Raw genomic sequence first — 12,869 nt, forward strand, 5'->3', positions numbered from 1 at the left:
GGGGAGCCACACAAGTGCCGCATTAGATCAGGCTAGCGAGCATCTGCAGGATATGGAAAAAACCAGTTACCCAGATTCTCCCGTGTCCTAGAATCTGAGCCTGCCTGGTCCACGTCCCAGATCAGCTCTGCCCTGGAGTTCACACCTAACCCAGTTCTGGTGCCTGCTCACCTGAAACCTGACTCCCAGGGTCTTGTTTAGCTTGGCAAGGTTTGCATCCCGGGCATCAATCTCTGCCTGGAGCCTGGATTCCAGGCTCTCCAGCTGGTGCTGATGGTCAGAGCTATGAGAGGAAGAGCCAAACTGAGTCTTCAGAGGGCACAAAGCAGATGGAACGTGGGCTGCACAGCCGTGCTCTCAGGGTGACCCTGCCTCCCCGAGGAGCCGGGCGCTGCCCAGCAGCCACTGGGCCCAGCTCATGCACCCGCTGCTCCAACCCGCCCCCTGGACTGTACATGAGGGGAGAGTAATCAATCAACACACCAGCTCTGCCTGGCATCTAGGGCCATGATAAGGGGACCCTCCAGTCCTGCTGAGGGGATGCCAGCTGGGCTGGGACGGGACCCTCTATGTAAGGAATTGCCACCCAGGGGAACGTTCGGGCTGGAGGTTGACAGGGTTAGCTCCTGGGGATCACAGTTCTAGAGGTGTTGCTCAGCTGCACAGGGATGGGCAGTGGCAGGTCAGCAAGTAGTGGTACTGCCCAGAGCCCACTGGGCACTCCCATCATATCTTCTTTGACTCAAGGACCAGATGCTGAACTCACATTTTAGCCCGCAGCTCCTGAACCTCATGATGTGCCACCTTCTGGCTCTGGAAGCTCACAGTGATGAGATGAGAGACAGCAGCTCTCAGCTCCAAGACAGTCTCCCACAGGCTCTCCTCGATTTCTGGGGGCAGAGCAGACACCAGCCATTTGCATGGCAGGGGAACAATGGCTCACAGTGCACGGGGCTAGCCCGCAATGCCGGGGTTAACAGAGAACCTCTCACAACCCAAAAGGAAACAAACCCATGTGTTATACTGTGCTCAGGTTCCAATTACCCAGCAAGGTCCAGGGCAGCACCAGGCGAGGAACAGACACCAGACGCTATGCCTGGAACAGCAGGCAGCTTTAGCCCACCTGCATAGCCACTGCCCCCGGCCCGGCCCCCTGGTGCTGAGCAGTTACAAGAGGGAACCTGTTGCTGAGTCAAACCTGGATGAACGGACAAGCCTGGTTCCCTGGGAAAGCCTAGTGCACTCAGGTGTTTGCACCTGCCCTGCTCCAGGGCACCTCCTGGGACCAGGCCAGTGCCCTTTGCACTGGGGCCCAGCAAGGCCACGTTAATTGACAAGGGAGGAGAGGGCAGACACCAGGCCATTACCTGCTGTCATCTGAGGAGTAGCAGGTTCAACCTTTGTAAACGTGGTCGAGCCTTCAGCAGCTTCTTCATCAATGCCTGTAACAAAGCAGGTCAAAGGGGGTTGGTGCTGGGTTATCAACACAGGTTACCCCTTTCTATGACCCTGACCCACTGCTAGGCCATGGTGCCTGCATAAATCCGGGAACTTCCCTTCTCCTCTGGGGAGTCCCTGGGGCTTGAGCCCCGAGAGAGAGGATTGGTGCTGAGGCCCCGTTCACAGGACCCCCTCGCCATGCTCCATGTGAGGAGCCCTGGGATCAGGCCATCCCAAGACAACTATGGTTCTGTGCTTTCTGGCCCTGCGGTGGGTGATCCTGGCAGCCCTGGGGAGGAATGGCACCAGCCTCAAAGAGGTGAACCATCCCCTGTCTGCAGGGGGCATGGGAAGGAGGCCTAACCGGAGACAGGAAGCCCTGGGCATTGAGGGGCCTGTTTGCCACGGAAGCACCGACACTCCTCACTGAAGCAATCTGGCTCTGGGGTCAGAGACAGCCCACGAGGTGACCGAGGGCTGTGGTGTTCTGGGCAGAGCTGGTTTTCTGTGGCAGGTTCATCAGAATTCACCCACCACCCCGGCTGAGGCCTAATGCAGCCCGACCAGTCACAGGAAGGGAAAGCAGAGGTGCAGGATTCGACAATAAAGCGGGGGGCACTGGGAGCTTGACGGCTCCTTCCCAGACATGGGAGCGGCCTCCACCACTGGCTGGGAAGCTGTAACCAGCTCCACCTTGCTTCAGTGTCAGCAAGGTACTTCTGACTCCTGAGCATGCGGCAGAGCAAAGCATTATGGGCAGGTGCCCCCCACTCACTGCAATGGCTGCATCTCCAATACCAAGGGGAGGGTCACTGCATGACAGGCCTGCACAGTGCAGAGGGAGGCCCCCACACTGCAGGCATGGTGGGAGGCTCAGCCCCGGGTTTGGCTGCTGTACAGGGCACTTCATGCCCCTCCTTGTCTGTGAAGCACTAACCCAGCCCCCTCCACACAGGCAAGGTTTCTGGAGCAGCAGACAAGAACCAGAGCCAATAAGCAATTTCTGGCAGCCACATCCTACCTTTTCCTGCCATAGCTTTCAAGACGCTGCCCACGAAGGAGCTGGGAACGCTGTGAGGGGTACACACTCTGCTCCTTGATGCAGCATCAGCAGCCTTCAATGACAAAAGAAGGTCAGAGTGGCTGTACCACAGATGGCAAGGCAGCATTACAGACATTGCTCTGCTTCCCCAGGGCAGACAGCTGCAGAAACCCATGCTACAGAGAGTTCTGTGATCGACAGCCAGAGGGAAGTTTCCTGGACTCCTACCTCTCCTGGCAGGGCAGCTTGGAGAACGTCAGTGAGGTCCAGCAGCCTCTCCTTGGTCTGAGTGAGCTCCAGGGAGGACTTCAGGAGTTTGTCCCTAATGAGCTTCAGGCCCAGGGCCTGTGCCTTGCTGCAGTCGAGCTCCTCGCAGAGGGTGTCCCGCTCCTTCCTGGGGAGAACAGGGGGAAGTCAGAGCTCGCTCAGTGCTCACCGAGGCCCCATCCTCTCAGGGTGGGGAGGGGAAACGGGAGGCATGTCATGGCAGCCTCGTGGCCTGGCTGTGATTGAGTTCCTCAGTTCGGTGGCCAGAGCACAGGGGGACACTTGGAGGTGCCGTTTGAACCACCAGAGAATGAGACCAGCTGTGCCCAGCCAGAGTGCCCATGGGTTTGCCACAGGGACTGGGACAATCAAGGATGTACTAGGGTGCACTGAGGGGCTCGTTCATTGGCGCCCTTTGCCTCCCAGCCATGGGTGAGGTTGGGAGGGGACCCTGCCTGTCAGGAGCTGAATAGAGACATGCCAAGCTCCTTCCCCCAGACGCAGGCTTCCAGACACAGCAACGAGCTGGGGCAGGAGGCACATGAAGGACTCAGATGGGCAGAGAGGCGCTGCTGGCTCACTGGAGGTGCTGGTAGGTGTCCTTCAGGTCCTCGTACTGCATGCTGCGCTCCCGCAGGACTGCAAGGGTGGCTCTCAGCTCATTTTCCGTTTCCGTCAGCTGCTCCCGGGACAGACGGTTCTCCTGGTCAATGAACTGGGGCGGAGGGAAGATTTACTAGTGAGGAGTGGGAGCTGGTACAGCGTGAGGTGCTCAGCGCATGCAGGCCAGGAATGGCTAAGAAGGGCCATGTTCACACCAGAAGCTGGGGAGCAGTTAGCTCAAATCCCACTCTACTTTCCTGCAAGCGCCCAAGCGGAGACTCCTCCCCCACCCCATTCTCTTTTGAGGGGCTGGTGAGGCCTGCCCCCTGGTTTCGGGGGGTCTTTCATCTAACAGGCCTCAGAGCCCAGCAGCAGCTCTGTAGTCTTTCCCCCTTCTCACCAGAGTGCTTGGCAGATCAGAGTCCCACCCCCACACCTCACCTGCCAGCAGACTCTGCTGGGAAGTACGGGATGGGCCGACTCGCCCTGCACTGGGGTGTGCAAAGGCCAAAGCTACCCCGGGGGATGGAACAGTCAGGCATTTAAGTGCATGGAAAGTCCCAGCCAAGTCTCACACTTGGGGGACTGCAGAGATGGTTGGGAAGAGCTGACCACAGGGATCAAAAGACCGAGCACAGGGTCAGCAACAGGCAACTGCTCCCCACAGCGTTTATAAACTTGTTCAGCCCTTGCAGCTTGTCAAATACCAGACCTTCCAATGCCCATCTTGCTTTCCACGCTCAGCCAGATCTTCCATGACTTCAGCCATGGCTTTCTCAAGAACTGCTGGAGCGGGAAGTCTGCCCTTTGTACTTGGAAGTCACCTTGGGATTCCAGCTTCCACAGCATCACTAACTGACGCACCTGGAGTATCAGATACCAGAAGGTTAAGGAGTGAAAGAAAGGGCAGGATGAGTAGCAAGGAGGGCTAGTATCCAAGGCAGAGAGAGAGTTTCTTTGAGAGATTTAGCTGCCAAGTGGACACTGGCCCCTTGGCTGCCAGGAGGTTTTATGGCACCGGTCTGGCACCGCATATAGCAAGTCCCGGGCCAGTAAGATTTGCACCCGCAGTTAGGATACCCAGCTTTTTCTGTGTCCCTCTATAAGGGGTTTTAGAAAGGACATTTGAGCGGTCAGTGGGGCCTGGCAACTCCAGGCCTACGTGCAGGGAGGAGGCGACATTAACTTGTCCTGGTCTACGGTTTAATATCATGGTCTGTGAAGGCTGCCATGGGGCCAATGGGATGGAGCACATGCCATTAGCACAGCGAGTGTCCTGTGCCCCTAACAGAAGGGTTAGCCCATCCCCCACAGCCTCTACCTCATGGCACTCAGTCATCTCACGCAACTCCTGACGCACCCGGTCGTGCTGCTGCTGGAGAAGCTCCTGCTCCCTGGTCAGCCTGAGATAGGAAAGAGGGAAGCAATTAGTGTGCAGCTCAGCTGTCAGCTGCAGGCTCTGGGCCCAGGAGGGGCAGCTGACAGGATCTGCCCAGGAGATCCACTCCTCTTATAGTTTGTATGGCAACTTCTACCTTCTCTGTATGTATATATCTTCTTACTATATGTTCCATTCTATGCATCCGATGAAGTGGGCTGTAGCCCACGAAAACTTATACTCTAATAAATTTGTTAGTCTCCAAGGTGCCACAAGTCGTCCTGTTCTTTTTTCAGAACAGAAATGAATTTCGGGGGAGGGGAAGCAGCAGAACAAGGATTGTCCAAGAGCCCCCCTTAGGGCATCACACTTAGTTCCTCATTATTCAGTCACTGGATTGCACAGCACTCTGCTTCTCTGCTCCCCAGCCTCAGCACCCGGAGGCCAGAGACTCACCGTGTCATCTCCTCCGACAGGTCTGCATGCTTCTCTCGCAGCTCACCCCGCTCGCACTGCAGGCTGGCCAGGTCCCTCAACAGTGTGCTGAGATCTAGGGCACAGTGCACGGCATGGAGGTTAGCTGCACGGTTGGCAGCAGTGAACGTGCAAAGCAGCCCTTGCCTGCCCATCCCCCAGAGCAGGTCTTAAGCAGCAGCCCAGATACTGGAGTATGGCGGGGGGGAGGCTCACATTAGTCTTATCCAGCTGTTGGAGCCGTCAGCAAGGTGGCCGCCAAGAAATCTACAGGGCACTGACATGCAAATGGAACAGGCAGCTACTGCTACAGAAGGTGCCCTCTAGTCAATGTTGGAGGCTCGGGATGCTCAGCTCCGTCCCCAGCATAGCAAGACACAGTCTGGGCTTTGTGCCCTACCACATGACCAGCACGCAGCAAGGTGCAGCTGTGCGAGCGTCTCCCAGTCTCTTACTGCAGTCTCTTGTGCCTTTGCACATGCACACAAGACACCGATAGACCCAGCCTCACATGCAGGCATACCTGCTCCCAGCCGGGAGTTTGCCACAGTCAGCTGATCCACCTGGGCTACAGAATCCTGCAGCTCTGCAGTCACTTCCTCCAACCTCCCGAAAACCGCCTCCAGCTCCCTGGAAGCCTGCAACAGACCACAGCACCTGGCTCACTGCTCAATCCTGCCCCTTGGGGGGTTCTCTGGCCCAGCCCAACAGACACTGAGCTGGACACTGCTGGCATCCACATCCCCTGAGCACTTGTCCCATTTGGGTTTCTAATGCCCTCCCAAAGATACAGGAGGGGGCAGGGTAGCAGTTCTGTACCAGACTGCAATGCTGGAAAAGGGGCCATGTTCTGACCCCTGGATGGCAAATACCCACCGTGCACCATTCATCTGCCTCTTGGCATCCTCGGGTCTGCACCAGACATCCGAGACACAGTCCTCCTTGCAGCTACACTCCAGCCACTGGCTGCTAAACATGGCGCTGCTCACATGGCCATCTTGCACCAGGGTGATCCTGGAGGAAGGAGGTGCTGAACTCGCTCTCAGCTCCTCGGCATTTGCTGAGCACCAGCTAGCACCACCCTCGCCAGGTGTCCCAGGGAGCCCTGACAGCCCCACTGCTGTGGGATGGTGAACACATCCTAGCACACATTAGCAGCAGGACCCACCCGTGGGAGATTCAGCTGTTGATGTGGCGTGGCTGCCGCTGAGCTGCAAGGCACACCCCCAAGACACCAGCAGCATCCCCAGCCCTGCAGAGCTTACAGTGAGAGACGGGCTGAAGTCATCCCTGGCATGCAGGGCCCCAACCACCAGGCCCAGACTAACCAGTGCTGCCAGCTGCTCTCGCTCCTACCCCACTATTGGGGTAGGGCACGCTCTGGGCCCAGCACCACCACAAACCTGCCCTGCCCTCTGAACAGCATCCCACAGGGGTCTGAGCCTGTTACCGCTTCTTTAGCCTTGAATGCCTCCGCCGCTCGGCTCCTCATCTCATCCCGCTCCGCCAGGCAGCTCTTCAGTTTGGCTGCCACTTTGTCCAGTGAACTCCGGTTCCGGGAGAGCAGGGCCCTCATCTGGTCTTGCTACAAGAGGAGGAGGAGGGTGCCCCTGAAGACAGCCTGGGATCCCAGAGGTTCCAGGCACAACACAGGCCTGCCCCATGCTCCTTCAGAGGCGCCACTCAAGCGGCCCGTGCCTTGGGCACCAAGGCTGCCTGGCTGGGCCCCCTCCCTGGGGGACCCACCCCACCCAGAGCCTTGGCAACACATGGTGTGACCAGCTCCACAGGGACAAGTCTCACGAATTAGAGCCATCTGACATCCCAGCCGCTGAGTGCTCCAACGAACCTGGGGCACCACGAGCCAGGCCCGGCCCTCTCCAGGGTCTCTCAGAGCACAGTTGTTGGAAGAGCCGAAGACACCTTCTGAGGGTTGACAGAAGCCTCCTAGCGCTCAGAGGCTCAGCCACAGAGCCAGACAATCTCACCTGTTGGTTTAGGGTTCCTCGGTCTTCCTGCAGATTCCGCAAGGAAGTATTTGCGGCGTCCAGGAACAACTGAGACTCCACAGTCCAGGATCTCTGCAAGACAAGCGGGGCATTAGCATTGCCAATGCGGGTGCTGGGAAGTGGGCAGTGGCTAAGAGTCCAAGACCTTCTAGAGAACTGATGGTGTAGTCAGTCGCCCCCAATGGAAGCACAGAGGAACTGGTCTTAGGCAGCCTCATGCCTTGAGACCAGGCCAAAGTACTGGCAGGGGAAACTCCCAGCATCACTAATGGCAGAGACAGGAGAACGCTGCCCCAAGCTGCAGCATATCAAATTGAATCACAAGTTCAACAGACTCCAGGCTGAGCCCGTGCAGTGGGCAGCACACAAGGTTTCAAGCAAGTTGGCGGGGCTCACAGGCTAAGAGGGTCAAGAGCAGGGCCAGACACCCACGCAGAACCCACTACCCTTCCTTACCTGGTGCTCACGAGCCTCCTCAATAAGGGTGCAGAGCTCACACTGGGACTCCAATCCCTGCTCTAGGGTTCTGATCCGAGCACTGGCATGGACATGAAAGGCCTCCAGAACCAGATCACTCTGGGGAGGGGGAAGACACGTGCATGTGGGGATTTTAACAGTGACTCATCAGCCTAGTGCCACCATTGCCAGGTGCCCCAGGGAGCCCTGACAGCCCCACGGTTGAGGGATGGCACAGCCCCAGCACACATTAGCAGCAGGACCCACACATGGGAGATCAACATCTTAATGTCACAGAGGAAGCACCAGCGCTACATTCAGGCTGCAGGGCAGGGCTCTCCCTCAAGCCCTTTTGCTGAAGCACTGGGGAGGCCTCAGCCGAGTCCTTAACCCTGCCCCCTTGTATACGCTGGCCCGGGGCACAGCTCCCATCCGACAGGTCGCACAGCACCCTCTTCAAGTGCCAGTGGGACTGGCTGAGAGGGGGCTGTCCAGCACTCCCGCAGAGACAGGCAACTCCACCCATTCACTGGTATGGCTGCCGCTGACCTACGAGATACCCGCCGCATCCCCAGCACTGTGGAACTAGCAGTGAGAGTGGGGCTGAAGTCATCCCTGGCATGCAGGGCCCCAACCACCAGGCCCAGACTAACCAGTGCTGCCAGCTGCTCTCGCTCCTACCCCACTATTGGGGTAGGGCACGCTCTGGGCCCAGCACCACCACAAACCTGCCCTGCCCTCTGAACAGCATCCCACAGGGGTCTGAGCCTGTTACCGCTTCTTTAGCCTTGAATGCCTCCGCCGCTCGGCTCCTCATCTCATCCCGCTCCGCCAGGCAGCTCTTCAGTTTGGCTGCCACTTTGTCCAGTGAACTCCGGTTCCGGGAGAGCAGGGCCCTCATCTGGTCTTGCTACAAGAGGAGGAGGAAGGCGCCCCTGAGGACAGCCTGGAATCCCAGAGGTTCCAGGCACAACACAGGCCTGCCCCATGCTCCTTCAGAGGCGCCACTCAAGCGGCCCGTGCCTTGGGCACCAAGGCTGCCTGGCTGGGCCCCCTCCCTGGGGGACCCACCCCACCCAGAGCCTTGGCAACACATGGTGTGACCAGCTCCACAGGGACAAGTCTCACGAATTAGAGCCATCTGACATCCCAGCCGCTGAGTGCTCCAACGAACCTGGGGCACCACGAGCCAGGCCCGGCCCTCTCCAGGGTCTCTCAGAGCACGGTTGTTGGAAGAGCCGAAGACACCTTCTGAGGGTTGACAGAAGCCTCCTAGCGCTCAGAGGCTCAGCTACAGAGCCAGACAATCTCACCTGTTGGTTTAGGGTTCCTCGGTCTTCCTGCAGATTCCGCAGGGAAGTATTTGCGGTGTCCAGGAACAACTGAGACTCCACAGTCCAGGATCTCTGCAAGACAAGAGGAGCATTCACATCGCAGATGTGGCTTTGGGAACCCTATCAAAAGGCCACTGCTGGGACTTGGGCACCAGCCAAGGGTCCAGGACCCACTGGAGATCTGGTGGTTAACCAAATTGCCACCATTGGTAGCAGAGGAACCTGTACAAGTGACGACCCTTGTTAGGCAGCCTCCTGCCTTCAGAGACAGGCCAAAGTATCTGAATGTGCAGATGAGCAAGTAGCATCTGTCCCTAGAGTGGCCATTCTCAGAGAACCCACTGTACATGGAATCGATCCCTAAAGCAGGGGTCCCGCTTGTTACAACACCTGGGATGGGGAGCAGAACGTCCCATCTGTGGACTGGCCCTGCCTCCCGGTAGTGGATGACTCATTGAGGAGCACAGGGAGGAGTCAGGAGTCCATTTTGCTTAGCCCCCCCGAGAGACAGCCCTGCACATTTAACCAGCTCCAGCTGTTCTCACTGGAAGCTGCACGTGGACAGCCAGCCCTGGAAGCACCCACCCCCTTGAGGACACTCTACGCTCCTTTCAGAGTAGCGGCCGTGTTAGTCTGTATCCGCAAAAAGAAAAGGAGGACTTGTGGCACCTTAGAGACTAACAAATTTATCTGAGCATAAGCTGTTAGTCTCTAAGGTGCCACAAGTACTCCTTTTCTTTCTACCCTCCTTGTACACAAACCCGTCCAGAACCTACCATTGCCTCCCTGGCCTGTTCCAGCTCCTCTTTCAGAGCCTGCTCGTCCTCCTGAGTCCGCTGCAGGGCCTTGAGTCTCTCTCTGGTTGCCATGTACAAGTCATGATAAAGCTGCTCCTCCTGGAAGATATTCCATCCCCAAGCCATCACTCACAGGGCTAGGAGAATTGTTTCTCACAGGGGTAGGGTGGGCAGGGCTTGAGCCAACTCTGCCCATGCCCTGGGGGTTTTGCAGAGCCAGAGAGGCTGAACACCTCGTCTTCTTCCCCCAGGGACACGTGCACCAGGCTCAGCTTGAGAAGGGGCGCCTGGGACAGCATCTCTGCCCAGCAGGGCTAGATTTAAGCAGTTGCCATGACATTAGCATCACCATTAGTTCTAACAGCTGCAAGCTTCCCCCAGGTGCTGCCTTTTCCCAGCCCCCTGCCACCCACCAAAGGATGCAGGCACACACTCCCACCCACTGGCTGCAGACATGCTCATTTGCAGCTTTCTTCCTGGACGAGGTGGTGGTCAGTGGTGCAGTCAGGCGAGTGTAATCAGGCGGCCAGGAACAGCAAGGACTGCTACGGTTTTCCAACTTGGCAAGAGCTGGACCAGCCATGCGCATGATTTGGTTAGCCAGTGCTGTAGCAGCAGGCGACCATGGGACCAGGTTTCATCAGCTCTGAACTCAACGATTGCTGTTCAGCCCACATCACTTCTGCTCCACTTACCCTCAATGGGACTTTGTGTACTTTGAGTGGCCCGTTGATCTGGAACATTGGAGTCCATGCACTAGCTGCAGTGGGGGAGTCACAGCAGCACTGGCCAGGGAGCGCTGGAGATCTTGATTGCTCAGCACTGCCCAGCTGCATACCTAGCAGAGGTTTTGGACACACCCCACAATACTGCAGAGCCACTAGCTAGCTAATGGATTTGTGTGGCCCCTACCTCTGCAGCACCCGAGCACCTCAAAACCTTTAGCCCTGCCTGCCTCACAGGAGAGAAACACTATTGTCCCCATGGCACAGCTAGAAATCAGAGGCACGGAGAGGGTAAGTGACTTGCACACGGTCACACAGGAAATCTGGCAGAGAGGGAATAGAACCTGGGTCTCCCAAGTTCTAGGCTAGCACCCTTCCGCTCATCTTGCCTGGCACTACATATGGGGGGCTGCCAAGCACCCCCCTTTGCCTGACTGCAGTCATGGGCTCCACAACTGTCACGCAGTCCCGGGGCCATGCTCTGGAACTTCTCCCCACGAAGCCAGGCAGGACTCTAGGGAAGTCTCCTCTCTGGGAGCAGCCTGTCTTCAGGACACACAGCTCACCCGGCTCCCCCCTTCCTGGGTCTGACCTTGGAGCATTCAGCATCCTCTGCCCCTCCCTGCGCTTCCCCCAGCAAGTCCACCCAGGTGGGCTCCTGGGGAAGCCAGAAGGTCCTGCCCCCCAACTTCGCAGTCAGACGTGGCTCTCAGCCAGCCAGTAACACAGAAGGTTTATTAGACGACAGGAACATGGTCTAAAACAGAGCTTGTAGGTGCAGAGAACAGGACCCCTCAGCTGGGTCCATTTTGAGGGGCAATGAGCCAGACAACCACATCTGCACTTCACTCCATGTCCCCAGCCAGCCCCAAACTGACTCCCCTTCCAGCCCCTCCTCCTCTGGGCTTTGTCCCTTTCCCTGGCCAGGAGGTCACCAGATTCCTTTGTTCTCCAACCCTTTAGCTCTCACCTTGCAGAGGGGAAGGGCCCAGGCCATCAGTTGCCAGGAGACAGAGTGTTGCCATTTATGTACCCCGGCCCTTTGCTCTGCAACAATTACACCCCCTTATCCCACCACCTAGAGACTTAAGAAATGCATAGGGGAAACTGAGGCACCCCTATAGTATTCAGAAAAAACGTTAAGAACAGTCCCGCTTTGCCACAACTACCTAGCGCAATCAACTGGTAGGCAACAGGGGAAGTTTCTGATCTACTAGGCCAGAGGGGAGACAGGCACAGCTCTTGGCCACACCTGCCATCATCCTCTGCTTTGGAGCATCCCACTGCAACCCAAGACGCACGTGATCTCATCTCTACAGTGGGCCCCTCTTACTGCTTTGGGGTGAGTAACGTCAGTCTGTGTGAGCACGTCTCTCTGGTCTGCCGGCCCCAGACGAGGAACTGGCCACTGGCTCTGCTGCCAATCCCGCAGCTGGCACGAGAGGGCTTCAATGATGATAAGTGTGCTCTCCAGCCGCCCCTCCAGCTCCGCCCGGGACAGGGTGCTCAGTTGCTCTTTGGAACAGCTGGTGGGAGGACAAGATATTTGTGAGGGGCTTCAGGAGCACAGACCCCTGTGAACTACAGAAATGGCTCCCGGCTCAGGAACAGCGACTAACCCCAGGGACCTGGGGATGTAAGGATAAGACCTTTTCCGGTAGCCATGTTAGAAGAGAAGCAGCCATTAGCTAAGAAGCAGAAAGTCAGATCCTTACATTCCATCTAAACTACATTAAAACAATGTAATGTCGGGCTGTTAAGAAGGTTCCTGTCCTAATAGCACCCACCATCACCAGATAAAATAAACAGATCTTACAATGATTAAAGAAAACTTAGTTTGATAGCATTCTTTCTGGCAAGAAATCACTTGACAGTCGTGGTTGTGAAATCCTCATTTTTTTTTTTATTGTTTTATCTTTATAGTCCCCTTTTCTCTATTGTTTGGCTTTATGATCTGTTTGTTAATTTTGTTAGGTATAAATTAAAGTGGTAGGTATGATTAGGTTAGAAAATTTTGTTACACTATGTTAGGACTGGTTAGTGAAATGACTGGTTATGACACAGCTAAGTAGGACTCAAGTTTCACTGTATAAACTGGGGTCCAAGAAGGAGAGCGGCAGAGAAGGAAGAGAAAAAGGAGGAGGAGGAGGAAAGACCTGGAAGAAGAATTCACCCCCAAGACACAGCCCAAAGCTGCTAAGAACCCTCAGCACAACCGTGAAGTGCAGCAGCCAGAACCCAGACGAGATCGACCTTGCCTGGCCAACAGGAAAGTCCGCCTGCCTGGCCAGGACTGGGGAGCAGAGCACTTTATGCTTAGCATGGGTATTCTCCCTGGTAATTG

General features: G+C 56.7%; 1 protein-coding gene across 4 annotated transcripts in view; it reads right to left on the reverse strand.

The window, feature by feature from the left end:
• The window catches only part of SPAG5 (sperm associated antigen 5), a 35,043-nt gene that overhangs the window by 4,019 nt on the left and 18,155 nt on the right, over positions 1-12,869 (reverse strand). For 3 of the 4 annotated variants that reach the window (XM_038375419.2, XM_038375420.2, XM_043499187.1), the window contains 16 exons: positions 11,859-12,051; positions 9,780-9,899; positions 8,983-9,075; positions 8,445-8,579; positions 7,670-7,789; positions 7,193-7,285; positions 6,655-6,789; positions 5,728-5,842; positions 5,187-5,280; positions 4,674-4,755; positions 3,331-3,464; positions 2,711-2,876; positions 2,462-2,555; positions 1,368-1,442; positions 767-890; positions 172-283 (listed from right to left, as the gene is read on the reverse strand). In XM_038375419.2, the coding sequence (XP_038231347.1) occupies positions 172-283; positions 767-890; positions 1,368-1,442; positions 2,462-2,555; positions 2,711-2,876; positions 3,331-3,464; positions 4,674-4,755; positions 5,187-5,280; positions 5,728-5,842; positions 6,655-6,789; positions 7,193-7,285; positions 7,670-7,789; positions 8,445-8,579; positions 8,983-9,075; positions 9,780-9,899; positions 11,859-12,051 (1,885 nt within the window). The remainder of the gene's footprint in view (positions 1-171; positions 284-766; positions 891-1,367; positions 1,443-2,461; positions 2,556-2,710; positions 2,877-3,330; positions 3,465-4,673; positions 4,756-5,186; positions 5,281-5,727; positions 5,843-6,654; positions 6,790-7,192; positions 7,286-7,669; positions 7,790-8,444; positions 8,580-8,982; positions 9,076-9,779; positions 9,900-11,858; positions 12,052-12,869) is intronic. The other variant, XM_038375421.2, reaches the window with a different exon arrangement.

This window comes from Dermochelys coriacea, chromosome 17, assembly GCF_009764565.3.
Source record: "Dermochelys coriacea isolate rDerCor1 chromosome 17, rDerCor1.pri.v4, whole genome shotgun sequence".
Classification (NCBI taxonomy): domain Eukaryota; kingdom Metazoa; phylum Chordata; order Testudines; family Dermochelyidae; genus Dermochelys; species Dermochelys coriacea.